Raw genomic sequence first — 16253 nt, 5'->3', positions numbered from 1 at the left:
CATCACGCCCTTTCCTTCCTTGCTTGTTTCCTCATAAGGCCAGCGGCGAGTTCTCGGTTGGAATTAGGGGCTCATAGTGGCCCTTATAAAGGAAACTCTTTTCCATTAGTATGTGCGTTCCTTCTACCAATTTTTCCCGTCTCTTTCTGTCTTTGGCTTCCTGCCTGTGTTCTGTTTGGGGGCAAGGGGGCCTGCGTCATGTTTGGCTGCCGGTTGTGTTTGTGATGTGACGAAAATGGCAATTGCTAGTTGGGCGATAGGGGGGCAGCCAATAAAGTAAGCGCTACCGTATTAAGCGGGAATGTGTCGGTGTACTAGTACGTACCAAATGGAGTGATTAGTCTGAGCGTAGGTTGGTATGCTTGCTGCCGGCCCTTCACTTTTTTCCTGACAACCGTTAGTTGGCGTTTACTTGATTAGTGGCTTACCATATAAGAAGACCAACGTAAGATGTCGATCAAGAGGAAATGGGGTGGTAAGTACAGTCATGCATGTGCACCCGAGATAGACACTATCTCATGCACGCATCGTACCTCTCCCCCTATCAGAATGAACACTCATGGATGGTAGCGAGGGTGCTTGCATTAGCGTCATGTCACTTGACCTTGGAGTTACTTAGAGAAAGTAACCAACATCAGTACAATAAATCGATCTACCTTCTGAGGAGAGGGCATATGCTTGGCTGAACTGGACATGCATATGTGGGTTGTCGAGGTAGCCTGTCAGGTTTAGTGAAAACATATCTGATCCGACGAGCACATTCCAAATCGAAAAAAGAAAAGCAACATGAGAAAATTGAGGTTTTTAGTACTCTTGATATGAGAAAAGGAGGTAATATGAAGAAAAAAAGACGTTCCACAACGAAAGTTTTTACTTGGTTGCACAGCGATGCAGATGGCAGCTGCAAGACAGGTGGCAGCTGTCAGACACTAACGAGGGAGACCGCATGGCCACTTTAAAAGCACAAGAAGAGGTATCATGAACAAGTAACTGAAGTAATAATAGCACGATTTAAGATTTAAACAACATTATCCATGTATATATATTAAAACAACAGGATAGAAAAAGAAGAAGCTGCGCTGAAAATGTGTATACATATAGCCACAAAGATTGGGTGGGCAATGTTGAAAACAGCGATGAAAAACAGAGTAACAAAGGAAAAGAGCTAAGTTTAATGTGATGATAGGAGAGGTTCAAGAAAAGCCGTGAAAAATGAAGAAAAAAAATTCAAACGCTCTAAATCCAAAACGAGATGAATGCCGTGAAAGAAAGTGTAAAAGATAAAACTAAAACAGAGCCAAGATGTGTGGTATAAGGAGGCAAGCAAATTGAAACAGGAAATCAAGGCCAAACAAAATGAAAATAAACAACCAATAACGAAGAAACAAACCAAAAAAAAATCAATAAGAAATAACGCCGCTATGCCGTGGGACAGCCAAAAAAAATATGAAGGGCAAGACGGACGTGATGTGATACACAGGCCGAAGCTGGTAACGCTGATATGTTGGCCTTATTAAACAAATGTATGAAAAAAGGGCCTTCTCAACAAAAGATGAGAAGAAAAAAGCTTTTATCGGAAGGATAATGAAACGAATAGCAGTGTATCAGCAAGATACTGGAACTTTGGAGTGGGCAGCATACGCGTGCGCAAGACCAAGTAATGTGATCTAAACTAGATCCAAAAGAGAAGAGACACAAGGATGTAGAGGGAACAAAGAGGCCCAAAGAAAAAAAAGCCATGAGGTAGCCTTGGTACTGCTACACTGCAGTTAGTTAGTTACCGCCGCCCTTAAGCTTCTTCCACCAGCTGCTCCGTGGCGTCTCGCCAAAAGTAGACGTTTTACGGGAATGGCGAATGCGCTCATCGCTACCATCCAAACCGGCACCGCTCACAGGCGGAGCGGGAACTTGTGGCGGGATGCGGTCACGGTTGTATTCGCGGCCACGATCACGCTCCCGCTCTCGGTGGTGGTGAGCGTTTCGCTCGCGTAGTTTTGCTTCGCGTTCGCGTTCACGCTCGCGATCCTCGCGGCGGGCACGGCGGCGGCGCTGCTCTTCAGCTTCTTCTAATGGGTCGACAGCTGGATAGGCATCACCTTCATTGGCAGCAGCTTCTTCCTGGCGGGCACGGCGTCTTCGTCGGCGGCGCTCTTCAACATCGTCAGTTGGGTCGGTTGGAGCTGTGGGTTCGGCGGGGTGTGCACGGCGGTTGCTACGATGGTGATGGCCATAGTGCTCGTCATCCGTGTGCATTGGAGGTGGGTTGGGTAGAGACACGGAAGGGTAGCGGGCAGCACGAAGCTCGCGACGACGACGACGATACTCCTCTTCTTCCTCGCGTGCCAGTTCAACTTCACGCTGCCGTGCACGCTCTTTTTCACGAAGAGCAGCTTCTTTGCGAATCCGGCGACGTTCTTGACGCTCAGCCTCCTCCTGGGCTATTCGACGCTCTTCTTCTTCTTTAGCACGAATTTTCGCAGCACGACGTTCGCGACGCGCCTCGCGCTCGGCAAGACGTTGAGCTTCAACTTCTTGGTCCAAAACATCTTCAACTGGAGGTGGAGGAGGTGCAGCCGAGACAGAAGGCTGGTGGCGACGCTTGCGATGAGGCACGCCCTCATCGTGCTCGCGTTCCCACTCACTACGCCCAGACTCTTTGGCACGAGCAGCTTCGTTGGCGATCTCTGCAGCCTCGCGTTCGGCGCGGCGAGCACGACGAGCAGCCTTGCGAGCCTGGAGATCGGCTTCTTCAGAGTCAACGCCAATCCTGGCGCGGCGATCAGGCCGTTCACGATCACTCCGGTCACGGTCGCTCCTCTCGCGGTCGCTGCGTTCAGCATGTTCGCGCTCACGATGGCGTTCTCTACGTTCGCGCTTACGCTCGCTCTCATAGTCGCGATCACTCCCGGCAGCTTCCCGTTCCCGTTCACGCTCACGTGTAGGGCGCGGATCCTCATCTGCATTGCGGCGTCTACGCGGTTCAGGGCGAGCATCTGCAGATTGTGCTGTCTCGAAGATATGCTCTGCACCAACATCGGCTCTAGTATCAGGCTTAACCACACCGCGGAAAGTGCTTAACAAGCCGGCAATAGCGGCCCGTTTAGAGTCACGGCGGGTTGGCATCACGGGAGCCTCTATGCGATCAATGCGGTTAACAGGAAGGGGCTCTTCAATTGGCTCACGCTCACGATGATGCCGAGAGCGGCGTTCGGTGCGAGGAGGAGATTCCACATCTGGAGCAGCCTCTTCATCTTCGGGATCTCGGACAGCACGCTCACGATGGCGGCGACTAGAAGGCTTGAGACCTAAAAGTCTTGAAGCCTTGGAATTCAGGTCAAGGTCCTCAGGAAGCGGGTCATTAGTTGGAGAGAGAGCGCCAATGTCAACAGATTGACGTCTTGTTCTTGAAGAGGCATGACGACGTTCACGGTCACGGTCACGGGTCGAGGACGAGCGAGCACGGCCAGAACCTTGGCCCATGGCACCGGAGGCATATGGGTTAACTGGTGGTGGGCGAGGAACTTCAACACGCTCTCTATCCTTGTCAGAGGCTGAACCCCTAGAGGAAAGCTCCTTGCGTTCGTTGTCCTCACGCTCTGAGCCTCGCTGAGTACGCTGACGTTCTTTTTCTTCATGGCGGGCCATACGAAGTGCCCGGGCTCTTCTGCGTTCCTCGCGCTCCTCTTCTTTCTTGCGCTCGTGTTCACGCTCTTTTTCGCGTGCTTCGCGTTCACGGGCTTTGCGTTCTTTGCGTCTACGCTCGCGCTCTTGCTCATACTCTTCTTGCTCTCGTTCATCTGGGTCTTGGTTCTCGGGCTCAGCCAAAGGCTGCTGCATCTCCTCCTCTTGGCGTTCTTCATCTTTGCTACGCCTACCGAGAGGATTCATCCAAGAGACCCAACCGCCAGCACCCGTGTTACCTGGGGCATTAGGACTGCCTCTACTCCCATGAGCAGAAGAATCGCGAATTCTAACACGGTCCTTTCTGTACTTGGGCTCAGGAGGCGGCGTTCGTGCCTCATCGTCAGTGGGCGGCGTGGCATTTTCCTCATCGTCGGGCGGAGGCGGGGGTGGAGAAGGAACCGGGGATTTATCGCGGCGATGTCGGCGATGTCTTTTAGAGCTGGATCTAGGTGCGGCGTTTTCTTCGCCAGGATAAACTAGCATTTTGTCTTCCCCAGGGAACCCACCAGGCAAATCACCATTATCATCAGCATACCCAATAGGAGGGGGACTAGGGGGGGCAGCTGCGGCAGCCGCAGCAGCTGCAGCAGCTTCATGTTCCTTCCGTGCTCTGCGTTCTCTACGGCGCTGCTCTTTGCGTCGGCGCTCTTCCTCTTGCAAAAGTTGTTGCTGTTCAAGAAGTTCTTGCTCCTTGCGTTCTCTACGCAGGCGACGCCGTTCTTTGCGGGCAAGATCTTCGGAAGAAAGGCCTTCGGCCTCGGGGGGAGCTTCAACGGCTTCCGGCTCAGGTTCGGGTTCAGGCTCAGCTTCAACTTCAGGCTCAGCCTCAGGCTCAGCCTCAGCCTCGGGGTCGGCAACATTTTCCTCGGCTGCCTCAGCTTCGGGGCCTTCCTCTTGAACAGCCTCAAAGGCGCGAAGCTTGTCGGCAATCTTGCTGCTGACTCTGCGAGAAGATGGCGAATCTGGAGTACGTGAAGCTGGCGGGGGGGAGGCCGACTTTTGCGAAGAATCTTGATCTATATAGCAATAGAAGATTAGTATATTAGGGGCAACAAGGCAGTGCGATGGGCTGATTCAAAAGGTGCAAGTTGAAAGGCCAGCTTTGATCTGTCTTTGTATGCCTGCAAGGTGTGAAGCCACAAGACAAGGTAGCCATAACACCATGCGGCGCCAAAAGCCCAGAGCCGCCTACCACCCTCTCCGAAATATAAAAGAATACAACGTCCACAAAGTTAGCGAAACATGAATGTAACATACCTTTCTTGGTCCCTGTTGTGAAAGCACCCCAGAAGCCAAAGACGCCAGCTGTATGTTTATCTTCCTGGACAGCCTCTTCTTCGGCAGGGTTTTCTTCAGGAGGTGCATCAGCAACCGGCTCGCCCTCATCAAGTAGGTCGTCAACCTGTTCTGGCGTTGGATCCACGAGATCATCGTCAAGAGTGCGTTCTTCTTCTTGATGTCTCTTTTTCTTCCTGCGCGCCTTCTTCTCCTCCGCTGCGGCTTCTGCAGCTGCTGCGGCGGCAGCTTCTTCCTCCCTTCTCTGCTTTCGACGGGCCTTCCTCTCAGCCGCCGCCGCCGCCGCTTCTTCTTCAGCTAGAAGAGCAGCTGCAGCCTCCTTTTCTTTGCGCCGTTTTTCTTTACGTAGAGCAGAGGAGCTGTTGTCGGTTACCTTGTTGTCCTTGTCACGCTCAGAGCTGCGAGACTTTTTCGACTTGCTTGATGACTTGTCCGGCTTAGAGGGCGGTGTATCAGCCTCGGGTTCTTCGTCCTCGGCAGGGTTCGCTTCGGCTTCAGCTTCAACTTCGAGGTCTGCCTCAGGTGCCAGTTCCTCCTCCGCTTCTTGATCATCGTCATCATCGGCGCTACCGCCAATAGCAGCCCAGAAGCCTCCCTTCTTCTTCTTCCTCTCCCTCTTCCTGCGTTCCTTTTCCTCTTCCTCAGCGGCAGCAGCAGCAGCAGCAGCAGCGGCGGCGGCTTGTTCTTCTGCAATGCGCTGTTGTTCTGCTTCTTCCTCGGCAGCAGCGGCTTCTTCTTCCTCAATCCGTATGCGTTCCTGCTCCTCCTCTTCAGCCTTGAGGCGCGCCTCTTCCTCTTCTTCCGCCTTTTGGCGCGCCGCCTCCTCTTCCTCCGCCTTGAGTTTAGCAGCCTCACGCTCACGAATCACACTCCTCTTGACCTTGCGTGTAGTTGTACCCCAAAAGCTTGAAGCCACAACTTCTTCAACCTCCGAGTCTGAATGCTCCTCAGTATCCAATGGTTTGTCTTCCGGTGCGTCGATGTCGAGACTAGCCTTACTACCGTCAACACCCCATACATCGGCCTCCAAGGCTGTAGCAGGATCGATGGCTTTCTGGTCAGATGTAGTTGCCGACTTTTTGTCGTTGAGAGACTCGGTCGAAGATTGGCTCTTGTCTTTCGACTTGGTTTCACTACCGCCAACGCCCCACGAATCACCAAACGCAGCTTCAGCGGGCGCATCTTGGGCAGGGATTCCCCAGAGACTACCAAAGACACCCTTAGCAATAGGTGGGGGGGACGGCGTTGAGCCCTTCTTCTTGGTGCCTCCAAAGCTCCAGAATCCGCCGGCAGGCTCTTCTTTGCTCTCCTCACTTTCAGGCTGTGGTTCATTAGCAGCTTCAGCCTCAGCTTCAGCCTCAGCTTCAGCCGCAGCGGCAGCCTCAGCGGCAGCAGCAGCAGCCTTCTCTTCCTGAGCCCGACGCTTCTCGACCCGACGAGTCAATTCCTTCCAGCGTGCCAGCTCTGTAGGGCGGAGCTTTTTCTTGCGCTTCGTTAGTGCAGCCAGCTCGATGCTTTCAGCGGCGATTTTATCCTGGAGAAGCTTTTCTGCCTTTTCAGCCTCAGCAGCAAGTCGATCACGCTCTTCTTGCTCTGCAGCTTCTTTAGCAGCCTGCTCAGATGCTTCTGCTTCTGCAGCAGCTTCGGCTTCGGCTTCCGCTTCAGCTTCGGCTTCGGCTTCGGCTTCGGCTTCGGCTTCGACTTCTGATTGTTCATCTTCAGCAGCAGCTTCCTCCGCGGCTTTTGCAGCATCTAGCTCTGCCTGCTTAGCAGCCCTGTCGTCGGCACGTGCCTGTAGCTCAGAAATACGTGCACGATCTTTGGAACGGATTTTAGCCTTAGACTTCAGCGTAGCCAGTTCTTCCTCCTCAGCTGCAATTTGGGCCTGTAGTGCTTCAGCTGCAGCGGCGGCTTCAGCCTCGGCAGCTTCAGCCTCAGCAGCTTCAGCTTCGGCAGCTGCAGCGGCAGCCGCTTCAGCCTCTAGCCGCTCAGATTCTGCAGCCGCTTCGGCAGCCGCTTCGGCAGCCGCAAGCTCCTCCGCTTCCTTAGCCGCAAGCTCTTCAGCCTCCTTCTCAGCAGCTACACGCGCACGTTCATCATGACGAGATTTAAGATACTGGTAGCGCGCGGCATCTTTGCTGCGAAGGGTCTTCTTAGCTTTGACGTTCTCGTAGATCCTGAGCTCATTTTCTTCCTTGGCAATAAGGGCTTGCTCTTCCTTGGCACGGGCAGCAGCCTCCTCTTCCTCTAGGCGGAGACGCTCTGCCTCGGCGGCTTCTTGAGCCTCACGTGCGGCTTCTGCCGCTGCTTGCTCTGCTTCTTCAGCTTCACGAGCAGCCTCTTCAGCCTCACATGCGGCTTGTTCTTCAGCCTCTCGGGCAGCTTGCTCCTCAGCTTCGCGAGCAGCCTGCTCTTCAGCCTCCTTGGCAGCCTGTGCTTGAGCGCGACTCTCGGCACGAGCCCGGAGAGTATCCAACCGAGCCTGTTCTTTAGATTTGAGCTTGCGCTTGCTTTTCAAGGTTGCCATTTCCTCTTCTTCAGCAAGAATCTTGGCTTGGCGATGTCTTTCAGCCTTTTCGGCGGCGGCCCGGGCTTTCTCTTCTTCTTCAATACGAGCCGCCTCTTCAGCCTCAAGACGAGCTGCTTCTTCGGCTTCTGCACGTGCGGCCTCCTCAGCGGCCTCCGCTTCTTCGGCTGCTAGACGAGCTGCCTCAGCTTCGGCCTGCTCAGCTTCCTGAGCTGCAGAAGCTTCAGCGCGAAGGCGAAACTTTTCGGACAATTCCTCGTAACGTGCCAGCCGCACCCCACGAAGTTTATGCTTTTTACTTGAAAGAGTGGCGAGTTCAGCTTCTTCTTCAGCTATAACTTCCGGGTCTTCTTCGGCATCAACAAACTCGGCATCGTCCTCGCCACCGTTGTCTGTTTCATCTTCGGCTGCAGACGGCGGCACAGACTCCTCCGATGCGGGGGTCTTGGCAGCTAGCTTAGCCGCCTTTTTGGCCGCTTTGGCCGCCTTCTTCTCGGCAGCAGCTTCAGCGCGTTGCTTTGCCCGGGCGCTAAGGTCGTTGTAACGGGACATGTTCTTGGAAGTGAGACGGCCCTTGAGTTGGAGCTTTTCTTCTAAAAGGGCGAGTTCTTGTGTCTCCTTACGAATGCGGAGAGCAACAGCTGGATCCTCTTCTTCTTCTTCGGAGGCATCGGAATCTTGCGATTCGTCACCAGCGGCTTCAGAAGCTTCAGTAGCATCTTCAGTTTCAGGCTCGGCTTCGGCTTCGGCTTCGGCTTCGGGTTGAGCGTCAGCCTCGTCCTCAATGCGAGGAACAGCCTCGGCTTCAGCCGCAGCCGCAGCCGCAGCAGCTTCTTCTTCAGCAGCAGCAGCAGCTGCTGCTGCAGCTTCTGCTTCCGCAGCACGCTCTGCAGCATTAGACTTAAGAATCATGTAACGTTCCTGGTCAGATTCCTTAAGGCGATGCTTGGACTTGAGTTTGCGTTCTAGGGACGCCAGCTCTTTAGTCTCCTTAGCTATAATCTCAGCAAGAGCGGCAGCCTTGGCTTCAGCAGCAGCAGCAGCCTCAGCTTCAGCAGCCGCCGCCGCCGCAGCCTCCTCCTCAAGGCGGATGCGTTCAGCCTCAGCAGCAGCCTCCTCCGCCTCTTTGGCAGCCTCTTCCTCAGCTTCCTTGGCAGCGAGAGCATCCGCCTTGCGCTTTTCAGCCTTGGCCTTCAACTCTTGGTGACGGCGCTGTTCGGAGGGGGAAAGTCGGCGGCGAAGCTTAACCATGTCATCAAAGCGAGAAAGCTCTTTGTTCTCCTTCAAAAGCTCCTCGGCCTCGGCGGCCGCAGCAGCTTCAGCCGCAGCCGCAGCTTCTTCTTCAAGCTTAGCCTTTTCAGCCTCTTCAGCCTCAGCCTGGAGACGAGCCTCTTCAGCAGCCTTAGCCTCGGCATCAGCCTTGCGCTGCTGGGATCGCTTTCGGAGGTCGGCAAGTCGACGGAGATCAGAAGTAGGAAGCTTCATTTTCATCATGACTCTATCCTCTAGATCCTGAAGCTCCTCTTCTTCTCTGGTAATCATGGCCAACTCAGCTTCAGCAGCCGCAGCCGCAGCAGCTTCCTCCTCAGCCTTAACTCGGGCTTCTTCATCGGCTTGACGTTGCTGAATCTTAGTACGAAGCTCCATAAAGCGCTTCAGTTCTGATGGAGAAAGACGGATTTTCTTGTTGGTGCGCGCCTCGAGTGCTGCAAACTCGTCATTTTCAGCAGCGATAGCGTTGGCCTCCGCTTGTGCAGCAGCGGCAGCTTCTGCCTCTATAGCCTTCGCTTCGGCTTCCGCGATGGCAGCTTCCGCAGCCGCGGCAGCTTCTGCTTCAGCCTTCAGACGAGCCTCTTCCTCGGCCTTTCGCTGGGCTGACTTTTTGCGAAGCTCACCAAAACGCATAAGCTCCTTGGGGCGAAGCTTCGTGCCCTCAGACATACGGTCTTCGAAGGATTGGAGTTCTTCTTCTTCGGCAGCAATTTTTTCAATTTCAGCTCGAGCCTTGGCTTCAGCTTCGGCAGCTTCTTTCTCAGCCTTGAGACGGGCTTCATCCTCTGCTTTGCGTGCTTCAATCTTGATTCTAAGCTTGTTGTAACGGTCTAGCTCAAGACCTCGCAGCTTTCTGGTCTTGTGCTTGGATTCTAGTGCAGCAAACTCTTCATTCTCGGCAGCAAATGGATCCTCCGCAATAGCCTCCGCTTCAGCCGCCGCAGCAGCCTCAGCTTCAGCTTGTGCAGCGGCTTCGGCAGCTTTAGCAGCTTCCGCCTCCTCAGCAGCCTTGGCTTCAGCAGCAGCCTTGGCTTCAGCTTTGCGTTTGAGAGACCTAGCACTAAGCTCATTGAATCGCTGAAGGTTTGAGCCCTTGAGACTCTTCTTACGGCCTTTAACTGTCAAAGCAGCAAGCTCAGCTTCCTCGTCAGCAATAGCTTTGGCAGCGGCAGCCTCAGCGGCGGCAGCTTCCGCAGCAGCAGCTGCTTCGGCCTCCGCTTCAAGGCGAGCCATTTCTTCGGCCTCCGCTTTCCTAGCAGCAGCGAGTCTCTTTGCTTCGGAGCGTTCGGCCCGGCGAGCAGCATTAGCCTTTAGAAGCTCGTAACGTTCGGTATCAGCAGGTTTCATGCGCCATCGTACAGCCTTAGACTTCTCAAGACTAGCAAGTTCCTTTTCTTCTGCTGCGATCACAGCCGGGTCTTCTTCCGGTTCTTCTAGCTCTGCAGGATCGTCGGCGGGTTCGGGTTCTTCGTTTGCCATGACTACAGTGTCGTTGTCACCATCGTTAGGGTCAATCTCACTGTCATCCTCAACATCTGCATCTACTGAGCTAGCAGATGCGGAGGCAGCTGAAGAGGCAGATTCTTCTTGTTCGCGACGCTCACGCTCACGCTTTGTGGCCTTTTCCTTGAGAGTCTCGTAGCGCAGAAGCTCGATACCGGAAAGACCCTTTCTCTTTTTTGCCTTGCGAGCTTCAAGAGCAGCCAACTCAGCTTCTTCTTCCGCAATGCTCTCAGCTTCTTGGCGGAGGCGTTCAGCCTCCTCCTCAGCCTTCTTAGCCTCTGCAGACTTGGCAGCACGTGCTTCAGCTCGGCTAACAAGTGCAGCGTAGCGCATTTGGTCAATAGGTCGAAGCTGGTTGCGTGCCATGCGCTGACGAAGAGTAGCAAGCTCCCTCTCCTCAGTAAGAAGCGCATCTTCATCATCTTCAGTTTGCGCATCAGGGGCAGAAGACTCGATTTCAGAGGGAGGCTCGGTATCGGTGACGGGATCAGGCTCAGACTCGGTGATGGGATCGGGCTCAGACTCGGTAACAACTTCGGAATCGGGCCCAGGCTCAGGTTCCGCATCAGGCTCGGGTTCGGGTTCAGGTTCAGTTTCTGGTTCTGGTTCGGGCACGGGAGGCGGCGGTGGTGGGGCATTTGCAGCTTCTTCCGCTTCCTTTTTCAACCGTGCGCGTTCCTCTTCCATCTTCTTCTTTTCTTCTCGCTCAAGAATGCGGGCTTCCTTGGCAGCACGCCGCTGCTGAATGCGTTTTTCCAGAGCCTGATATTCTTGTTGTTCGTCGTTCTTTAAACGCTTACGCATAAATTTCCGACGCTCGAGAACTTCTAAAGCAGCCTCATCCTGTGCTAAAGCCTTGTCTTCAGCTTTCTCAAGCTCTCTGCGCTCTTCTTCAATTTGTCGCCGCTCTTCCTCTTCTATTCGCCGCTCTTCTTCTTCTTCTGCTTTTCGCCGTATTTCAGCTTGCTCCTTCATCAAAGCTTCGGCTTCACGTTGAGAAGAGCGTGCTAAGAGCTCGTTGTAGCGCGCCAGGTCAGCTCCCTTAAGGGCCTTTCGTTTTGAAGACTGCTTCTTAGCCTCAAGCTCGGCTAATTCTGCTTCTTCCTGGGCGATGGCTTGGTCCTCAGAAGTGTTCTCCGCAGCAGCAATTTCATCTTCAAGCTTTTTAATGGCCTCTTCTTCTTGCCGCCGCTTCTCGTCTTTGCGCTCCGTTTCACGGGCAAGGAGTTCATTGAAACGTGCAAGCTCGGTGCCCCTAAGACGCTTGCGGGTATTCTTATCACGTAGGGTTTTGATCTCTTGGTCTTCGGCAAGCGCTTCAGCCTGCCTTCGCTTCTCTTCAACCATACGATCAGCTTCAGCAGAGATAGCCGCTTCTTGTTTTGCCTTTTCCTTTGCCCGTTTTGATGCGCGTTTGCTGAGAAGATCAAAGCGCTCTTGTTCTTTGGACCGCAACTTCTTGATGGCAGCCTTGGCGGTGAGGGCGGCTAGTTCCTCTTCTTCATTTGCGATATCTGCCATAAGGCGTTGCTGCTCTACTTCTATCGGGTCTGGACTTGGCGGTTGTGGCAGTGTTGGCGGCGGCGGTGGTGTTTGTTGTACAGGAATGAGGTTCTCGATGGGTTCGGGTTCTACAGACGCAAAAAGGAAAAACATCACACAAGTTAGTACTCGGATACACCAAGGCCATTTTTTTTTCGGCACGATTGTGCGCATGGCGTTTCAGATCGCACGCAGTCCTACCTTTCTTTTTTTTCTTTCCACCCAAACCCCATCCAAAGAAACCACCACTGCTTTCCTCTTCTTTGGGCTGTTCTTTTTTCTCGACAGGGGAGCCCCAGCCCCAAGAGGCATCGTCTTTCTTTTTCTTCATGCCCCATATGTCGTATTCATCGCTGCCTTTGTTGTTGAGAATGGGCATGTTGCGCGGCTCGTCGATGGACTTCTTGCCGTTCCAAGAGGAGGAGAGTTCCGGGTTTTGCTTAGACGACTCGGACGGGGATGTGTTTGCGCCGTCTTCGAATATGGGCTTTTTGGCCTTTAGCTTAGAAAAGAAGCCCCAGGATGTGCTTTCTTCTTCTAGCACAGGTGCAGGTGCAGGTGCAGGTGCAGGTGCAGGTTTGGATAAAGAATTAGATTCAGGGCCTGCCCATATTGAGCTCTGCTTGTTGTTAGAATTGGTTGCGCCCCAGGCGTCAAGATTGTTGGAGCCGGCGTTGTCAGTGCTAAGACTCCAGAGATCGTGGGCAGCAGAGCCCTTGCTAGCGGTGTTGTTCGAGCTATCTTTGTCGCGTTTGTTGGATGACCCTAAGCCCCAGTTGTTGGCAGCGGCGTAATCGTTTTTGTCAAGGTCGTTTGAGGTGCCAAAATCGCCCCAGCCGAGGCTAGAAGTGTTGTTTTTTTTCTTTGCTGAACTTGTGGAGTCTGTGAAGGTTTTAGGTAAGTTTCCATGTAGAAATTAGGAGTGGATAAGTAAAGCGGCAAGGTAAGTAAGTGTAGGTAGGAGTGTAGATGAAGTGCGAAATATAATCGTGGGTGTGAGTGTAAGTGTAGGTTTGGGTTGATGTAGGTTATGAGAATTTACGGAGTTTTCTTTTTTTTTTTTCTTCTTCTTCTTCTTCTTCTTCTTTTTCTTTTTCTTTTTGTACATCAATGCAGAGCTAAAAAAGAGCATTATCCCCAGCAACTAAGTTCAGGGAAAATGCAAAGCTAAACAAGGGAAGCAACAGGGTACGTAGAGGCATGGTAGAGCTGGGATTACAAGAATTGGTGGTTGGTATAGTGGAGTCGTACCTTTCTTTCCGCTTGATAAAGTATTCCAGAAATCGTCATTCATATTTGGAGGATCAGAAGCTGAAGGGTCGGGATTGGTGTCCTGCGAAGTGCCTTGGGTCTTGGTACTGGCCTTCAGCGCGGTCTTAGAGTGTCTCGCGCCCTTGGAAGCAGCGGGGTTGCTGTCGTCAGCACGAGAGATGGCGGGGCCGGTATTTGCTAAGGGCTTTGCTAAGGGCGGCGGTGGTGATTCGCCCGATGCCTGTGGATTAGAAGCAGGATCGGGATCAGGTTGCAGAGAGGGTGCTTCGCCTTTGTTGGAACCAGTACCCTGGTCAGCTGCGTTGTCGAGAAGGGATTTGCCAACTGGCTTGCCGTCGTTTTTGTCGGTGTCAAGGGAGTCGCTGTTCTTCTGGTTAGAGGGCAACAAGCCACCAGTAGGTTTGCCGTTTTTGTCGCCGTCGCCGTCGTTGTCGTTGTCGTCGTCTTTTCCGCTCGTAGCAGAAGAGTCTGGTTTGTTGGAGCTTTTGCTGGAATCAGCGTTGTTGCTGCTATTGTTGTTTCCACTGTTGCCAGCAGAGCCGCTTCCCTTGTTGGTGGGAGGAGGGGGTTGTTTTGCGGCAGACTTCTTTTTCTGCTTCTTGCGATCGCGAAAGCCGGTTTGCGAGCCCCAGTCAATGGTAATGCGTGCCACGTGGTGGGGGGTGAAGCTAGGTGGTTGCAGTACGCCGTGTTGCGACTGCAGGTGCGGGCGTTGCTTCGTAGGAAAGAGGGGGGGAGGCGAATGACGGAGGCGAAGGGAGACGACGGAGGCGGAGGCGGAGGCGGAGGTGAAGTCGGGGGCGATGGCGTAGGCAGCAGGACAGTCCAGGGGCTTCCTAGGCTTATTGCCGTTGCAGTGGCAGTGGTAGGAGGGTGTGAGTCGCGGTGATGCACTGGTGTCAGCAGTGGTGTTAGGGTCGAGATCAAGATCGGAGTTAGAGGGATTGACGATTCGATGGACGCATGCAGGAGTGCAGTTGAGAGTGGGAAAAAGGCGCGAAGCTGGCTTGACAGTAGCGGTCGCGAGAGGCGGTGGGATTTGTTGCAGTTTATCCGAATTAGCGTCACGGGGGAACAGGAATCGAGATGCAGAAAGGCAGGATGGGGGCGCGTTCTGCGTGTTGTCGAGAGGTTAGTCAGTGGGTGGTGTGTGCATGCATCTACAAGCACAAAAGGCAGCTAGACAGAAGGGTGGGCGGAGTGGGATAACAGGTCATAATAGGGCGACAAGGACAGGCGACAAGGCGGTATGGTATGGCAAGACAGGAACAAAGGGCAAGATGGAGCACAAAGCAAGAGACGAGTTGGTTGAGGGAGGAGTGAGCAGGTGGGTAGGGTGGGTAGAGCAAGGAATGGGGGGATAATGCGTATCAACGAGACGAACAATAATGAAAATGGATAATGCCCAGGGTATAAGGGGGACAGGGGCCAGCTAGAAGACGCGATTGGACGGGATAGCTGGCTAGGATAAAGTGTCATATGATGGAGAGGGGGGGGGGGGTTGTGCTAGCGAATAATTATACTTGCAGCAGCAAAGCAGAGTACTAGTAGGATTTATGCCGGCATTGAACAATGCAGGCGAGAGCTGGACAAAACGACGGGACAGAGAGGAAGGCTAACAGAGTTTCAGGGAGACAGACATGAGGGAAAGCAGAAGAATATACGAAGAATAGAAGAGAAGGACGACAAGACTGGCGGGGCGCTCAGCTAGTGAGGCAGTACACAGCAAGGGACTACAGGAGAGAAGGAGATGTGCAGAAATCGATGCAGGACCAAGTGTTTGACGAATGCTGGGAGGAAAGAAAAGAGAAAAACCCAAGACGGGCCAAAAAGACAAGACAAGCCAAAGCTCGGCCCCAATGATGCTCTCTCTCGCAGACGCTGAGTCAGAGAGTAGAGATGGACACTGAGAGGAGGGGTGGCCAGGCAGGCAAGCTTTTCCGAGTTGAATTTGGGTAGACTGACTTATGCTAGACCAGGGAATAGGCAGCACGAAGGCGATGTATAGCAGCAGCAACAGCAGCACTGTGCACGTATAGCAGGCGAGAGAGCAATGAAATGTGCATAAAGTTGACGGGGTGGTGGGGGGGGAGGGGGAGAGGGGGAGAAGGGTTCCTGGTCGCGATGCGATATGCGAACGCTGCGCACATCAAAGCGCACAAGCAGCAAAGCACAACAGCAGCACAAAGCCGGACTCAAGCAGGAGGATCAGAAGAGACAAGACCAGAACTGAGAAGAGCCAGGGCCAGGGGGGAACTAGGGCCAGCTTAACCGACACGAAGCAGAGGGGACCAGGGTTCAGCGAATGAAAGGAGACCCGCGTATGACATTAGCAGCGATGGGCCCAGCCAAAAGTCAAGCCACTACGCCGCAAAGCAGCAACAGGGCAGAGCACAACGCGAAATTTTAAACTCTTGAAACAAGAGCGGACGTGACTAGTCAGAGAGACAATGGAGTCGCGCAAGAACAGAGCCAGTCGCGATGTGAATTATTTTGGTGCAGCCAAGGGAAGGGAGGGGAAACGGGGAACGTGAGGGGAAAAGGAGAAAAAAAGCCACGATGGCTTTGCAAAGCACGCACACAAGTACAGAATTTTCATCGTCTGATCCAAATCAAGCAAATGCCATGTAGTGTTTCCTGTGTGCTCATTTCCTTATGCGCTGTACTGGCGTACCTAGGCCCAAATCCAAATGCACATCGCACAGAATGAGATGAATGGATTTTTATGCAGCCTACACCCCGTTACTTGTTCACAGGCAGGTACACGAGCACGACACGACAAGGAGACAGCAAGACAAAGACAGACAACTAGAGACAGAGACAACCACAACGACAGCGAGAGACACGATGACACGATGACACGACGAGTAGCAGGCAGGGCAGGGCAGGGCAGGCTTCTGGGTGGAAGACCGGGTTTAGAGACAGGGGTAGCGTGACCTGACTACGCGTAAATGGAAATATAGACGTGTTATTGGACAGTCCCCTGTCTCTCTTGTCCACTACTCTCAGTATTCTTTCCGCTGTGTTGGGCCTCTCAACGCATCACAGCGCGGGGGGGGTGCTTGGGGACTAGCTGTAGAGGAACAGGGCTGCGCGATCTCTGTCACCCCCAACCCAACAGAAGAACAAATGCGAGGCTCACATCAAGCTCAAGATA

The 16253-nt window shown here is 53.5% G+C and overlaps 1 protein-coding gene across 1 annotated transcript; it reads right to left on the bottom strand.

Annotated features, from left to right (window-relative positions):
• Nucleotides 1-1773: 1773 nt before the first annotated feature.
• Nucleotides 1774-15246, bottom strand: HOO65_010672 (uncharacterized protein; the record flags this gene model as incomplete). The annotated part of the gene is made up of 5 exons (XM_071005212.1): nucleotides 1774-4700; nucleotides 4942-11913; nucleotides 12026-12706; nucleotides 13076-14210; nucleotides 15073-15246. The coding sequence occupies 5 exons, from the start codon at nucleotides 15244-15246 to the stop codon at nucleotides 1774-1776; spliced, it is 11889 nt and encodes a 3962-aa protein (XP_070862494.1).
• Nucleotides 15247-16253: the final 1007 nt, after the last annotated feature.

The sequence above is a fragment of the Ceratocystis lukuohia genome (assembly GCF_044167205.1).
Source record: "Ceratocystis lukuohia strain C4212 chromosome Unknown Supercontig1_pilon, whole genome shotgun sequence".
Lineage (NCBI taxonomy): Eukaryota > Fungi > Ascomycota > Sordariomycetes > Microascales > Ceratocystidaceae > Ceratocystis > Ceratocystis lukuohia.
This window is presented reverse-complemented; position numbering and strand designations above follow the sequence as displayed.